The 16,207-nt window shown below is 34.5% G+C and overlaps 1 protein-coding gene across 7 annotated transcripts in view; it reads right to left on the reverse strand.

The window, feature by feature from the left end:
- Positions 1-11,571: 11,571 nt before the first annotated feature.
- CCSER2 (coiled-coil serine rich protein 2) overlaps positions 11,572-16,207 on the reverse strand; it is a 172,038-nt gene continuing 167,402 nt past the window's right edge. For 4 of the 7 annotated variants that reach the window (XM_079138197.1, XM_079138196.1, XM_079138195.1 and 1 more), the window contains one exon: positions 11,572-12,528. In XM_079138197.1, the coding sequence (XP_078994323.1) occupies positions 11,710-12,528 (819 nt within the window). In that variant the 3' untranslated portion in view covers positions 11,572-11,709. The remainder of the gene's footprint in view (positions 12,529-16,207) is intronic. The other 3 variants (XM_079138198.1, XM_079138200.1, XM_079138199.1) reach the window with 2 other exon arrangements.

Consider the following 16,207-nt stretch of genomic DNA (forward strand, 5'->3'; position numbering starts at 1 on the left):
GACAAAATATATGCTCTTGAAAATAAAGTTGACCGCACAGAGAAGATGGTAAGAAACCATGAACAGAACTGCCAAGAAATATGGGACAACATGAAAAGATCAAATTTAAGATTTATCAGAATAGATGAAGGCGTGAAGATACAAACCAAAGAAATGCACAGTCTTTTCAATGACATAGTATCAGAAAACTTCCCAAATCTGAAGAATGAAATGGAAAACCAAGTACAAGAGGCTTGCAGGACCCTGAATGTACAAAATTACTGCAGACCCACACCAATGCACATTATAATGAGAATACCCAACATACAAAATAAGGATAGAATTTTAAAGGCTGTGAGAAAAAAAAATCAAATTACATATAGGGGAAAAACAATTTGGATCTCAGCAGATTTCTCAACACATACCAACCTCAATGCAAGGAGGTCCTGGAATAACATATATCAAGCTCTGAAAGAAAATGGATGCCAATTGAGAATTTTATATCCAGCAAAATTAAGCTTTAAATTTGAAGATGAAATAAAAACATTCCATGATAAACAAAAGTTAAAAGAATTCACAACTAGAAAGCCTGCACTACAGAACATTCTCAGCAAAATATTCCATGAGGAGGAAATGAAAAAAACAATGAAAAACAAAGCAAAGGGAGGAACTACACTAAAGGAAAAGGTCAATCAAAGGAGAAACTAAGTCAAGTTAACAACCAAAAAAAACCAAAAAACCAAAGCAAAACCAAAAAAAAAAAAAATCCAAAAATGTCTGGGAACACAAATCATATCTCAATAATAACCCTGAATGTTAACGGCCTAAATCCATCAATCAAAAGATATAGACTGGCAGATTGGATTTAGAAAAAAAGACCCAACAATATGCTCTCTTCAGACACTCACCTCCTAGGAAAAGATGTCCACAGACTAAAGGACAAAGGTTGGGAAAAATCATACCACTCACATAGATTACAAGCAGGGGTTTCCATCCTCATATCAGACAAAGTCACCTTCAAACCAGTTAGTCAGAAGGGCTAAAGAAGTACATTTTCTACTGCTTAAGGGAATCATTCACCAACAAGACATAACAATTGTAAATATATATGCCCCAAACAATGGAGTATCTATGTACATCAAACAAATCTTTCTCATTTTCAAAAATCAAATAGACCTGGGTGACTTTAACACCCCTCTCTCACCATTTGATATATCTTCCAAACAAAAACTAAGCAAAGAAATTAGAATTAAATGATAACAATCAATGATTTGACTTAACAGACATATATAGAGTATTGCATCCATCATGGAGAGAATACACTTTTTTCTCAGCACCACATGGATCCTTCTCTAAAATAGACCATATGTTATGCCACAAAGCAACTCTCAACAAATACAAAAAAAAATAGAAATACTACCCTGTATTCTACCAGATCATAATGAAATGAATCTAGAAATCAATGATAAAGTAAAAAAATTGAAGCTACTCCAACACCTGGAGACTAAATAGATGCTACTGAATGATGAATGGATAAAAGAAGCAATCAAAGAGGAAGTAAAAAAATACTTAAAGGTAAATGAGAACACTGATACAATGTATCTAAATCTCTGGGATACTATGAAGGCAGTGCTAAGAGGAAAGTTTATTGCATTGATGTCATTCATTAAAAGAATAAAAAGTCAACAAATAAATGACCTAACATTACATCTCAAACCCTAGAAAAAGAACAAATCAACACCAAAAGTAGAAAACAGAAAATAATTGTAATCAAAGCTGAAATCAATGAAACTGAAACAAAGGAAACAATTCAAAAAATTGACAAAAAAAGGTTTTTCTTTGAAATAAATAAAATTGATAAAACTTAGCCACACTAACAAAGAGAGAAAACTCAAATTACTAAAATATGTGATGATAAAGGAAATATCATGATGGATACTCTACTGAAATACAGAGGATAGTTAGAAACTATTCTGAAAATTTATACTCAAATAAAATAGAAAAACTTGAAGACATTGGCACATTTCTAGAGACATACAATCTACCCAAACTGAAGCAGGAGGGACATACACAATTTAAAAAGATCAATTTTAGGCAATGTAATAGAAGATGCCATCAAAAGTCTACCAACCAAGAAAATCCCAGGACCAGATGGATTCTCAGTCAAGTTTTACAAGACCTTCAAAGAATTAACACCAATACTCCACAAATATTCCATGAAATAGAAAAGGAGGGAACTCTTCCAAACTCACTCTATGACTCTAGTATCACCCTGATACCGAAACCAGACAAAGACACATCAAGGAAAGAAAATTTCAGACCAATATCCTTCATGAATACGGAAGCAAAAATTCTCAATAAAACTCTGGCAAATCACATATAAAAACATAATTAAAAAGATAGTGCACCACAATCAAGTGGGCTTCATTCCTGGAATGCAAGGTTGGTTCAACATTCAGAAATTAATAAACATAATACATCACATCAATAGAATCAAAGACAAGAATCATATGATTATCTCAATAGATGAAGAGAAAGTATTTGACAAAATATAGCACCTCTTCATGTTCTAAACACTAGAAAAACTAGGGATAGTAGGGACCATACCTCAACATTGTAGAAGCTATCTATGCAAAGCGCATGGCCAACATCATTATAAATGCATTCCCCTTAAAATCTGGAATAAAACAGGGACGCCCTCCTTTCACCACTTCTATTCATCATCATCCTGAAAACCTTAGTGAGAGCAATCAGATGAAAGAAATTAAAGGGATTTGAATAGGAAAAGAAGAACTCAAAACCATCACCATTTGCCAATGACATGATTCTGTATGTAGAGAATCTGAAAACTTTCAGTAGGAAACTTCTAGAACTCATAAATGAATTCAGCAAACTAGCAGGATATAAAAGCAACACCCATAAATCAAATGCATTTCTATACATAAGCAATTAATCCACTGCAAGAGAAATTAGAAAAACTACCCCATTCACAATAGCCTCAACAAAAATAAAATACTTGGGAATCAGATAATCTAACAAAAGAGGTGAAAGACCTCTACAATGAAAACTACAGAACACTAAAGAAAGAAATTAAAGAAAACCTTAGAAGATGGAAAATCTCCCATGCACTTGTATATGCAGAATTAATAATCAAAATGGCCATACAACCAAAAATGTTATACAGATTCAGTGCAACTCCTATTAAAATCTCAATGACATTCTTCACAGAACTAGAAAAGTCAATCATGAAATTCATTTCGAAAAAAAAGAGAGCCAGAATAACCAAGATAATCTACAGCAAGAAGAATGAAGCAGGAGGCACCATACTACCAGATCTTAAATTATACTACAGAGCAACAGTAATAAGAATGGCATAATATTGACACAAAAATAGACATGTAGACCAATGGTACAGAAGAGAAGACATAGAGACAAACCCACCCTAATACGGTTATCTCATTCTAGACAAATGTGCCAAAAATATACATTGGAGAAAAGATAGCCTATTCAACAAATGGTGCTGGGAAAACTGGAACAAAACGAAAGTGAAGCTCTATATCTCACCCTGCACAAAAATCAACTCAAAGTGAATCAACGATTTAGGCACTAAAACAGAGATCCTGTGCCTAACAGAAGAAAAAGTAGGCCCAAATATTAATCATGTCATCATGTCGGTATAGGACCTGACTTCCTTAACAAGACTCCTAAAGCCCGAGAAGTAAAATTAAGAATCAATAAATGGGATGGATTCAAACTAAAATGCTTTTCTCAGCAAAGGAAACAATAATTTGAAGAGTCTACGGAATGGGAGAAAATCTTTTACCATACGCACTTCAGATAGAGCACTAATCTCTAAGATATATAAAATACTCAAAAATTTCAAAAATTACCAAAAAAAAAAAAAAGTGATAAATGGGCTAAGGAACTGAACAGACACTTCACAGAAGAAAAACAATCGATCAACAAACAAATGAAAAAGTATTCATCTCTTGCAATTAGAGAAATGCAAATCAAAACTAAACTTTCATCTCAATCCAGTCAGAATGGCAGTTATCAAAAATACAAGCAATAATAATGTTGGCAAGGATGTGGGGGAAAAGGTATACTCATACATTGTTGGTGGGACTGCAGATTGGTGTAACCACTTTGGAAAGCAGTATGGAGATTCCTAAGAAACGTGGGAGTAGAACCACCATTTGACCCAGCTACCCACCCCTCGGTATACCCAAAGGATTTAAAATCAGCATACTACAGTGATGCAGTCACACCAATGTTTATATAGCAGCTCAATTCACAACAGTAAAACTATGGATCCAACCTAGATGCCCTTCAACAGATGAATGGATAATGAAAATGTGGTACATACACACAATGAAATATTACTCATCCTTAAAGACTAATGAAATTATGGCATTTGCAGGTAAATGGCTGGATCTGGAGAATATCATGCTACATGAAATAAGCGAATCCCCAAAAAATCAAAGGTCAAATGTTTTCTCTTATTAAGTGGATGCTGATCCATAGTGTGTGTGTGTGGGGGGGGAGTACGGAAGAATGAACTTTGAAATCAATAAATAAGAATCAATAAATGGCATGGATTCAAACCAAAAATCTTTTTCTCAGCAAAGGAAACAATCATTTGAAGACAGAGCCTATGGAATGGGAGAAAATCTTGTACCACATGCACTTCAGATACAGCACTAATCTCTAAGATATATAAAGAACTCAGAGGAGAGGGGAGGGGTGGGATGAGTAGGGATAGGAAGAATGTTGATTGAGACAGACATTATTATCCTATATACGTGTATGAATGAAAAGAACTAAAAAATACTTATCACTGTCAAAAATAAGTAAATGAAAATAAATACATAAAAATTTTTAAAAAGAGGATGTTGGCTGGAACATTCAGGTAGGCAGACAGATTGCTTTGACTTTCAAGTTTTTGTTTAGAGCTTATAGTGGAGGAGCACGAAGACAACACATCTACATATGTCATTCCCTGTTACCTGGACCACATGTGCATATGCCTGTGACCCTGGAACACTTTGTTCATGACAGGAGTATTATTCATTTAGAGAAAGTCTCCTTAGATTGTCCAGGGTACCTCTCGACAGCACCTGAAGAGGGAGTTTAATGGAGGAGAGCACTTGTGGTGTACCTAGTCTATAGTATCTTTTGTTTAATCAGTGTATATTCTTTTTTTTTCTTTTTTTTTTTTTTTTTTTTTTGGCGGGGGGTGCTGGGGATCGAACCCAGGGCCTTGTGCTTACAAGGCAAGCACTCTACCGACTGAGCTATCTCCCCAGCCCCAATCAGTGTATATTCTAACACTATATGAATTCCAAGTCTGTGTGTCTAATTTGGCTTTTGTTTCAGATACAGTCAGCCCAGTTTCTAATTTCCATTTCAGACTTTTGGTTCACTTGCTTTCTTGATTAATGACTGCATCTTCTGGGTTTGTGACTTCATATACCATCAGAAAATGATATACACTTAACTATAGTTGTATAGTTTCATAATTCCTGGTCCTCAGTATTTTGTGATGATACTTCTTTCATTCAACTTTTACCATCTGTAAACAAGGCAGTTTTGCCCAATTTGAACACTATATGAATGAGAATAGTCACTAGAGAGTTTTTTTATGACTTGTTGACTCAATATCAATAGATCCCACTTGTGATTTTATGTGTATTTCATTTATTTTATTTGTAGTAGCCCACACTCAGCAATCTATTTACACATTTTAATGTTTAGGATACTTGAATTCTTTCTAGTTTGTTGTGTTAAGAGAAATGGTGCTACAGACATTTCCCAGTGAAAATGCACATGCATTTCTTGTGGGGAATGAAAGAAGTACAGTTAACCTTTCACTTTAGCAGATTCACATCTGAGATGTGCTTTTGCTACAGAAGATATCCATTCTTTACTCACATAAAATATTACCTACCAAAGAGCTCACATACAACAGGTGTAAATGAGCACACATGAGGATGAAATGACAGGTCATGTTTTGGGATCTGAATATTAGCAATACTATTCTTATGAAAAATCAGAGAAGAGCCTATGGGAAGTTTCTCCCTCTCTTCTCTCCTTTCTCTCTCTCTCTCTCCCTGTTTCTCACAGTTTTGCACAGAATAAATGCCAACATGAGGGTTGGGGAGGTGGTGGTGTTGGGGGCAGACACTCCCAAAAAAAGAAACAGCTCTTGTGGATGATCTAAGTCTCTCTTCAGAGACTCAATGGCATAAAATAGCAGATATTCCAAAATATCTGGATTTTGTCTATAGAAGAAAAAAACAAAGTGGAAGAAAACAAAGCTTGGAAATGAATCTGAATGTTAAAGGTAGATTCCAGGAAGTAAGATCATATGAGCTAAGACTGTAAAAGGGACGGTGGCTTAGAATAGTTCAGAATCCTCAAACTAAATTCTAAGGACCGAAAGCAGAAAGCAGATTTAATAATATCTTCTATGGCTAGAGGAGTTCTTGAATAAAATCAGATTACAGAAGGCCAGGTTTTCAGAGGCAGATGAAGGCATGCAATCAACCAAGAATAAACACTGTAAAACCAAAGATGAGAAGAGTGCAAGGGAATTCAAGCCTAAAATAAAATGAGAACGAATGGAGGAGGTTAGCACAAGAGCTTTACTGTTATGTTCAAAGGAAAATGATGAGCAGGGAACACATGGGAAGGGCTAGGTCCTGAGGAGGATGGTGTCATGTTAAAACCACCTGTGGGGCTGGGGTGTTCCCCAGTGGTAGAGAGCTCCCCTGCCACGGGCAGGCCCTGGGTCCCATCCCAGCACTGCAACAATAACAAAAAACAAACAAAAGCACTTGTGGTTCATAAGCTCCAAGGCCAGGACCCTACCATTTTCACTTCTGTGCATCCACAACTGGCACACTTAAGCCCTCTCACCAAAACTACTCACACCTAATTAGTGAAGTAGAAGCCAGAGTTATTAACTTCTGCTCAACTGACTTTTCTGTGGGAGAAAAAGATTTTTCAGAATAGAAAATGTGGAATCAACAGCTTATGAAGAAACTAAAATGATCACTCTTGAGCAAATAAAAATAGAAAAATCTGAGTCTCTTATAAGAAAGTATTGCTAGTAAGTCACATGGCCTCAATGTTGATACAGGTATCTTAAAGAGGCAGTGAATGCTATTATCACATTTATTACCAATGCCCATTTCATTGCACTTTTTCTAGAATATACGTACCATTTCCCCAGCATATGCATAACCACCTTTTATATCTTCAATTATATTTGATTTAAATTGGAAAAAAAAAAAAAAAAACCTTTAGATTCCCTACCTGTCCCTCGCCCCAAATTATGTAGAACTTCACTTCACTGAACACATTTCTTGCTTCAGGGTATTCTATATGTTTAAAAGCAATAAAACAAATGAACTGGTTTTTCAAATAGTCATAATCCATTTTCTCAAAAGCAGATATTTTATTAAAGTAAAAACTGAAGGACTACATCACTGACTGAAACTTTGAAAACCAAAGAAGAAAATGTTTCTCAATTCCTATTCACCCTTCAGGGCTGGAGGTGTGGTATGTATATGAAGGGGAGTATGTAAAACAAAATTAACTAAACAGTATATCTTTGTTGTGAGAAGATATTGAGAAAATATAAACTACAGACAGCAATGTTGAGAAGGACAAGAGGGTTTTTATAATTATGAACTTTATTTTTTTATTTACTATGCCAACATTTTCAGGAAAGAGATTTTACATTGTTTTTTTATAATTCATTTTACAAGCAAATTCTAATATACAGTATGTACTCTGAACTGGTTTTTTAAATGGAAAACACAATACTAGATATTATTTTTGTTTTCAGTTAGTCTTGCCTTGGAGACTTTAAATTCTCAAGGTCAGTATTATCTTGTTATGGCAATGCTTTACCAAAGAGAAAGTGGGAAGTCTTTCCCCAACAAGGTTAAGACATATATCTTTAATTAATAACATAATTTTAGATTGGTGTCCACCATCATAATCATTTATCCAAGTGTATTCTCTCAAATTACTGCAGCAGAAAACTTTAAGGGGCATGTGGAGAGATAAAAGGAAAATAGAATTCAAGTATCAGAATTAAGAAAAATAGTGAGGCCATCATCCCCAAGGAAAAACATCAGATAATTATTTGTATTACAACTATAAATAATTTTCAAATATGTGCATGAGCATGCAAACATAACTGCCCAAACTAATTTACCAATATGAAAACTACTGTCAGCTGGAGTGCAAACTGAAAACTGAAATGGTGCTGCAATCTTATTGATCTTCATTGTAGGCCAGTTTGGCAATTTGAAAGTGCATCCCTAGGGCCCTGGAGGCCAAGAAACCAGCAGAACAACTGCCTGGAAATCAAGAGTGCACCTCTGTATCTGTAACACCATCTACTCGACAGGAACTTTTGGAAGTGACAACTATGGGGGTATGGTCTCTTTGACGCACTGAATAAAATACTTAAGGGGGGAATGGAACATCTGAAGAAAACTTAGTGCTTTAATGGGAAAAGTGACATGCTGTGAATATCATTCTGTGAAAGGCTGTAGTGATATCTTCAAACAGCAACAATTACAGAAAAATTCATTTCACTAAATGAAGCCACACCCAAAAGGAGACATTTTGATATTTCAGGCACAACTCCAAGCAATTAAGCTCATTTAAAGTGCAAATCTGAAATTTTGTTTCATATTCAGATTTTTACTTGTTAAAATACTTAGTAAGTTCCCTAATATCTATATAAATACAATGAACAATAGTAGTCTATATGCCTGGAAATATTGCACAAATGAAAATGAGACTCCAGAAGAAAAATACCAGATGGTCTCAGTGATTAAGAAACATTCTAAATGATATAACTCTATAATCCTTTGCTTAATGTCTTAAAATCATCTGCACCTATATCAATAATATAAGCTTTATTTTTAAAAATCGATATGCATTCGTTAACAGCCAAATATATAATTCTGCATACCTTTTTTTCTCTTACACAAATATGAAATTTAACCAACCCCACAGAACTACTTCTACAGGACTCAGAATTCATACACTTCCATCATCTTCACCAATACTACAAGAATAAGTGATCTAAGTCCTGTGAAGGAGGACTTGGCACAGAGTTGATTTACAGAAGCAATAAACAAAGGTCAAGCCAAAATCTGAGAAGATGATCTCTGACTATTCAGTAGAGTTACACTCATTTCCATTTCTGACATAACATTTTCTAAGGAGCAGACAGCATAATATTCTTGCAGTTTTTAAGGAAAACTGCAGGCATATACTTTGTTGTTTGTGTAAGCATTCTAGGTATTTTTCTCTTAAATGTATTATGCTTCATAATTATGTTAATGAGCCTCTTTTGTCAAGATTAAGGCTTAACCAAGGTACAGAGAAGCTGAACTTATAAGTTAAAATTTCTGTAAACATATCAGGGAGAAAAAAAAAAGAGTGGGAAAAATATTAGAATAAACAAATTAGTGGAGTCAACATTTTTTTTTTTTTTTTTTTTTTGGTGCTGGGGATCGAACCCAGGGCCTACCGACTGAGCTATCTCCCCAGCCCCTGGAGTCAACATTTTTATGTAATGAACAATAAAGATATTTCCCTCAGACTAGAGCATAAAAAATAAATTAAAAATTAAAAACTTTCTCCCTAAGGATAAGACCAATTTGTAAATAGTATTTCATAAGGGTCTACACCAACTTCTAATAATAAACCAAAAGCCTACCAACTCATTAGTATATTTTACTTTAGCAAAACACAATAGGATAAGATCCTATTTGCAATGCATGAAATCAATTTTCTCCTTCAAAATGTGTTCATCTACAGCTGTACTCATCATAGGTCACCTCTGCAAAGAAAAAGAGCTTTGCTGATATATAAGATTACTCTGTACCAATGATATCTGGACCATGCAAAGCACTATGTAAACTTTAGCACTTTTCTGGCAGAAGTGCTATGGTGTAAGAGTATGATAGTAGATTTGTGCTGCTCACCTGTTACAAATACAAGAAAAGTCTGTATACCAGAATGGAAAATTAACTTACTGGTTCTCTGGTAAGAAAGGGAAAGACTGAATCAAAATGGTAAGGAGCACATCTTTAGAAATTTCCACCAAAGCACTTGCTATTGTTTTCCTTACAAAATGTCATTTAATTTAACCAAAGTACATTTTTTGAAGGAATCCCTAGAATTTGAGTGATGAATTTTTTTCCATGTGGTACAGTTATAATTCCATAGTGTGGGTCAGCTGATTAAAATAAAAATTGACCTTGTAAGGTTATCTGTCTGAAAAATATTAATTTCTATTAAATTTAGCTACATATGACCAGCCTAAAGATGACATGATTTGGGAGAAAAGAATGCAAATCAACCGAACTGTCTGATAAGTGGCCTGCAGCATGATTGGGTTCGTGCACATGGTTGCTTAGGGGTTCCATAAACACCTTTTGTAGAATATTAAAATAAATAAGCATACTCCCTTTGAAATACTCTTTAATGAAATACTATTTCCCATCTACAATTCTATTTTTCTTCCCTAATCTACTTTTCAAGAAATTGTCATTCAAATATACAACAGAAAATGGAAACCTAAGAAACTAAGAAAAGTGAAACTATTATGAATTCCAACTTTATCAAGATAATTGTACTTAAATTTATAACTTTTCTCAAAATATTTAACTTGTTTTGCTATAGAAAATAAGTTTTAAATCCCTATGCATGGGACATTTATATCCCATCAAAGTTTTGTGCAAATATTTCAAGTCCACTATTCCAGTCTTCATATATGAACAGAAGTCAATAAATATAAATAATTACAATAAAGACTTAACTTAAAATAAATGCTGTGGAACCTTAAAAAATATTTATGACGATCCAAAAGTCCTGTAGGGTTCAAAACTGAATTGCCAGCAAAACTCTAGCACCAACATATGTTACAAATGGATACACCATAGGTATAGGTTTCAGGTGTATTCAAGCTCTCCAAATTTACCCAGTAGCAATACAAGCACAAATTGTATATGTGTGTATGAAAAACAAGATTTTAAAGCAACATATAATTGGTTTATATATAATACTGAACATTTTCAGTCTGGGGAATTTGGTAAACAAATAAACAGACTAGCCTGCTGATTCTAGTAAGAAAAAAATAAAACTTACATAGTCTTCCCATTAAAAGCCTGATCTCCTTCTCCTTTATTTATCACAAACTTTTGCATAGACCTTTAAATATATAAAGCACTGGCCAGGAACTCTACAGACTACCATCTTCCATCATCACCACATCTTGAGTTAAATAAGTAGCCATAGTCACAGGAGGAACAAGCGAAAGGGGCTAGGGTTCGGATAACCACAATTAATACAGATACAATAGGACTAAATCAGCAAAGCCTACTTCTTGCCTGCTAAGAGAAATATTATTACTTTGCTGATGTGCAGAGGGATGAATACCATGATTAGAGACTTCTGTGGGCCTCTGAGATGGGAAAGCAAACTTCTGTTTACCTGAGATGAGTATGCTCAAATGGTATATACTTCAACCAGGATATAAAATGGAAGAGCCAAACTAGCAGAAGCTTCCACATTTTAATTTTAAGAGTTGCACGCTTTCAGTGGAACCTCCAACATGGTAGCAAATTGCACATAAAGCTATTACAGAACAGATTGTTAAAAAAAAAAAAAAAAAATTGGCAGGTGATGGCTATGTACTTAATGTATCTTTGGTTTAGGAAGACGAGAATATCGATTAGAGGCCAAACAATCCCCAGAATGCAAATTGCCATTTGGATTCTGCATGATTTCTTTTTGTCGTGCTAGTGGCCTTGGGATGCTTGTCTTGGACGGGAAGTTTTGAGGCTCTAGTTGGGAGTTGCTGATCTGTTTTTGTTTGAAAGAGCTGGAAGGGGGACGGAGCTTAGATGTTTTCAGATTCAGATTATTTGCCAGATTTGTTTGACTAGATGCTGGCTGTAGTTTTGCTGAATTACATGGTGTGATTGTCGGTGACTTCTTACAAATGGGAGTCCTACTTGGAGATGATTCAGAATCTGGAGGGGGTGCCAAAGAACTTAAGATGGATGGCTTTAACAATTTTAAGGATTTGGGCTGAGACGGGTAGCCCACCGGTGGAGACTGATCTCTTCCAATTCTCTTAGCCTGGTCTACTATACTTAACTGGGGCGGTGTCTGTAGAGAAGTAGGTACAAACTGCATGTCACTAATCTGATTCTTTGTCAAATGATAAGGCTCTTGAACATTCATGGTCACGTTCAAGTTCGCTTCAGAAGGTGCACTCTTAGCTATATCCATTTTGAACTGTGGGCTTGACGAAGAGGGCCGGTTTTCCAAATCATAATTGTTTTCTTGTTGCAAGCCATGTGTAAGGCCTCCATCTGGAAGGGCATGGCTCTGGTGCATGCCCTGGACTGCATGCTCACTGTGGGCCTCGATATGTTGTGACTTTATTAGTTTTCCCTGGGCGTGGTCTGTGGGTCTGGGCAGGCTGCTGGAAGGCTGTAGTACTTGAGGCTGTTAAAATTAAAAACAACATTAGCAGCAGATTTATGTTAGAAATGTCACACAGAAATAATGCAGGATAAATTCCAATTAGGGTCTGTAGGTATTTATTATATATTAATATGGAAAGTATATGGGATTTTTAAAAGTAATTCAAATGAATTCATGACACACATATACAAGTGCGAATGCAAACAAAAAAATGATACAGGCAATGAACACTAAACAAGATCCAAAATTAAGTAGGGGGAAAATCTTTAAAGTAGTAATTCATTATAGAAAAAACTCCTGCCTTAATAGATTAAGGACTTACAACCTTATTTGCAAGAGAAAATGACAGAATGATTTCTATAGCACTTTGGTTTAATCTCCATGAAGCACTCAGATTTAACTGTGAGGTTCGGAATATTATCCATTTTAAAGGTATTTTTAATGTAAAGTTGTATATCATGTTACCAAGCACTGTACCTTTGTCAAGAATCAAAATTACCAGTAAATAAAATTTAAAATAAAGATTCTATTGTCAGCTAATGTGAAATTCTAATTATTTGAACAAAATACTCAGCCTGCTTTCACTATTCATTTTGAAAAGTTTGAGAATAAAATGTTTTTATTTTATTCTGTCTCACTGTCATTATAGATGACATGTGGAAAACATACAGACCATACCCAAGAGTGAATATTCATTTAGTAAAATTAAAAATGGTAAACTTTGTGGATGGAGCTCAGTGGCAAAGCACTTATCTAGCATCTGTGAAGCTCTGGGTTCAATGCCCAGCAACAATAAAAAGAAAAAAACCAGGCTTGTGAATGATTGGCTGAGAGTAAAACAAATCTGAAATAGTATCTGACAGAACTGACAGAAGCTTACAATGGCAAAGTTCAAGGCTAACATGAATTTCTCTGTGGCTAACTGCATAGTTACATTCCACAAAAATGAGAAGAAACATGCAATTACCATATAAATATGGGAAAAATATTAATCTTCACAGGTATCTTTCAATGGCTCCATATATCTTTCAATATATGGAGCAGGGTCTACGGGGCCTGTCTTTATACAGGGGTGGGTTGTAACAAATGTATAATTGTTCTTTTCTTCCTAATAAGTAATGTGGGCTTTTTCACTAAAAAAAATAATTTCTTTACTATGTCAATCTACAAATAAATCTACCCAATATATCTAATTTCTCCCATAGAAGGGGTAGACCTATTTCACTACATCATCTGTGCTCTTTCACCTCACTGACTAGCAGTAGAGAATGGCTGCCCAGGATCAGTAATCAGGGATTAGATTATGGCATGGCTGGAAGTGACTGAGAACAGGTTAATAACTCAGTGAGGGACAGCTGGCCATGATGATTAAAGGGCTGACCTGCTACTTAAAAAAAAAAAAAAAAAATCAAGACAGTGACTACTCAGAATTAATCCATTCAGAGATATGCTGATTTTATTGCAAACAGTTTAAACAACCCAAATTAATTGTTGCTAAAGCTAAATATTCCAGACTTTAAAGATACTGGGCATTTTACAATCACCACAGAGATGAATAAATTATCCTTCAACATGGAAGTTCCTAAAAATCACCAAAAAATTAATTCAATAGATTCTCCTTCAAGTTCTCTAGAAAATAGTCTTAGAACTATTAAGAGGAAAAACAGAGAAGGACCATATTAAGGAAACCAAACTCTACCAAAGGAAGGTGGTGGGCAGAAAGCAGGAAAGAAAAAGTGGGCAGCAATAAATGGTTGCATGGGGATTAGTTTTCTCTTTTCACCTTCAAACACAATAAAGTATTTTTGTCTGAAAGTTAAAAATCTTAAAACAATTTTAGTTTTTTTTAAAATATCAGTGACAATTTAAAAAAATAATTTTATTGTAATGTCTATAGGAAAAAGGTATAAACATATATTATCAGCTCAAAGCATAAAAAGGAATGATTTCCCCAAAAAGACAAAGTAATAAACTGATCATTAAGACAACCAAACTTCCAGAAAGGTGCCCTATGGCTTGTAAATTATGTATTTGTACTGTTCTGATTACCCAACTGACCACTCCTACCAGAGAAATAAATGGTGACACAGCAGAAAGATTTGCTGCTTGCATTAAATGTAATAAAGTACCATTTCAAATATTAAAGAATTAGAAAATGGCCAGGGTTTTAAGAGTAAATAAAATGTCAAGTCTTACTGAGAGGAATTAGATTAAACAAAGTCTAAATTATCATCTAATTACATTAAATAAATTGGTGACTTCTATATGCGAAAAATAATGCATTTTTTATATATTTGTTAAAAATCAATTTAGTCATATAATTTCCCTATCCCAAAATAAACGTCATGTTTTATTATTTACTTGAAAATGAAAGTGGGAAATCTATTCCACCTGAAGCAACAAAGTCTTTTTCAAGCAGAATAAGAAATGACTATAATGTGAGACTAAGGAGACAACTTGCTCCTAATATATAAAAGACTCTGTGGAAGTGGTTACCCACTAAGGACTGAGTTGACATTAATCACCTGCAGGCAAGCTACCCCTAACCTCTAGCAAGCAAAAGAGAAGTGTTTTGATGGGGTTGGTGTTTATACTACAAGTTCCCCTAATTCTAAATACTCATATAAAGGCAAAATATTAACAGTTCATCTTGTGCACATTTACTACTGCTTCTATGGTCATAAAAGGTACACTCACACATCTTTTGGATGAATCTAACTATAAAGATCCCATATCCTCATGTAAATGAGGTAGGACTATTAAAGACTATTCATTTTTTAAATGTCTATTGTGTACCAGGTACTATATTAGGTGTGGGAAAATCTGAAACTGAACATGATGTAGTTCTTGTGCTTGATGGGCCTCCTGAAAGAAATGGTAAGGTAAACAAATGATGAAACCCTGTCTCAAGCATACATAATATGGGAACAATAAAGTAACATGCCTGACTGGAAATGACACAAAAGGCATCCCCAAATTGTAAACTATCTATACTGAGTTTTTAAAGGGTGAGTAGGATTTTGCCAAATAGACAAGAAAGGAAAAAAACTCTGATTTTTTTGTTTTGGCCCATAGCATGGATTAAATTTATACTTGCTAGAAAAATGAATAAGTAAATGAATGAATGTTAGCCATATGGCCAACAACTATTTATTTGGTTCTAAATCATCAAATAACACTTACAAAAAGGTCAGTGATGGAACATTAATGATTAAAAAGATACCTGATAATAGGAAAATTTTTTTCCCCAATAAATTTGGGATTAACTTAATTCATGTTTATCAGACTAGAAAAGAAAGATTAAGAACATGTTAATTAGAACACAAATACCTGTCATATTGACTTACAGACTTGGTCATCAAAATTTTTTGATCTGAAGACTAGGCATTTCTGGACCAAGTAGGAAGGGCACACTACTTCTTTTCTATTTCTAATTCTAACAATTAAATATGACTGCACATGTGAAACAGCATAACATACAGTAAGTACTCAATAAATGTCACCTATGATTATTAAAAGTATAATGATGAATTCAAGCTATGGATCAAAATGTAACTTAGTGTTGGGTGGTGGGAAAGCAAGTTCTTTATAAGGACAATAATAAATTAGTTGCTATAAAATATGAGGTTTCTACAACAGCAGGTATATCCAATATGACACAAAACAGGATTCCTTTACTGCCTTCCTAGAAATGATTAAC

The sequence above is a fragment of the Sciurus vulgaris genome, assembly GCF_902686455.1.
Source record: "Sciurus vulgaris genome assembly, chromosome: 4".
Taxonomy (NCBI): Eukaryota; Metazoa; Chordata; class Mammalia; order Rodentia; family Sciuridae; genus Sciurus; species Sciurus vulgaris.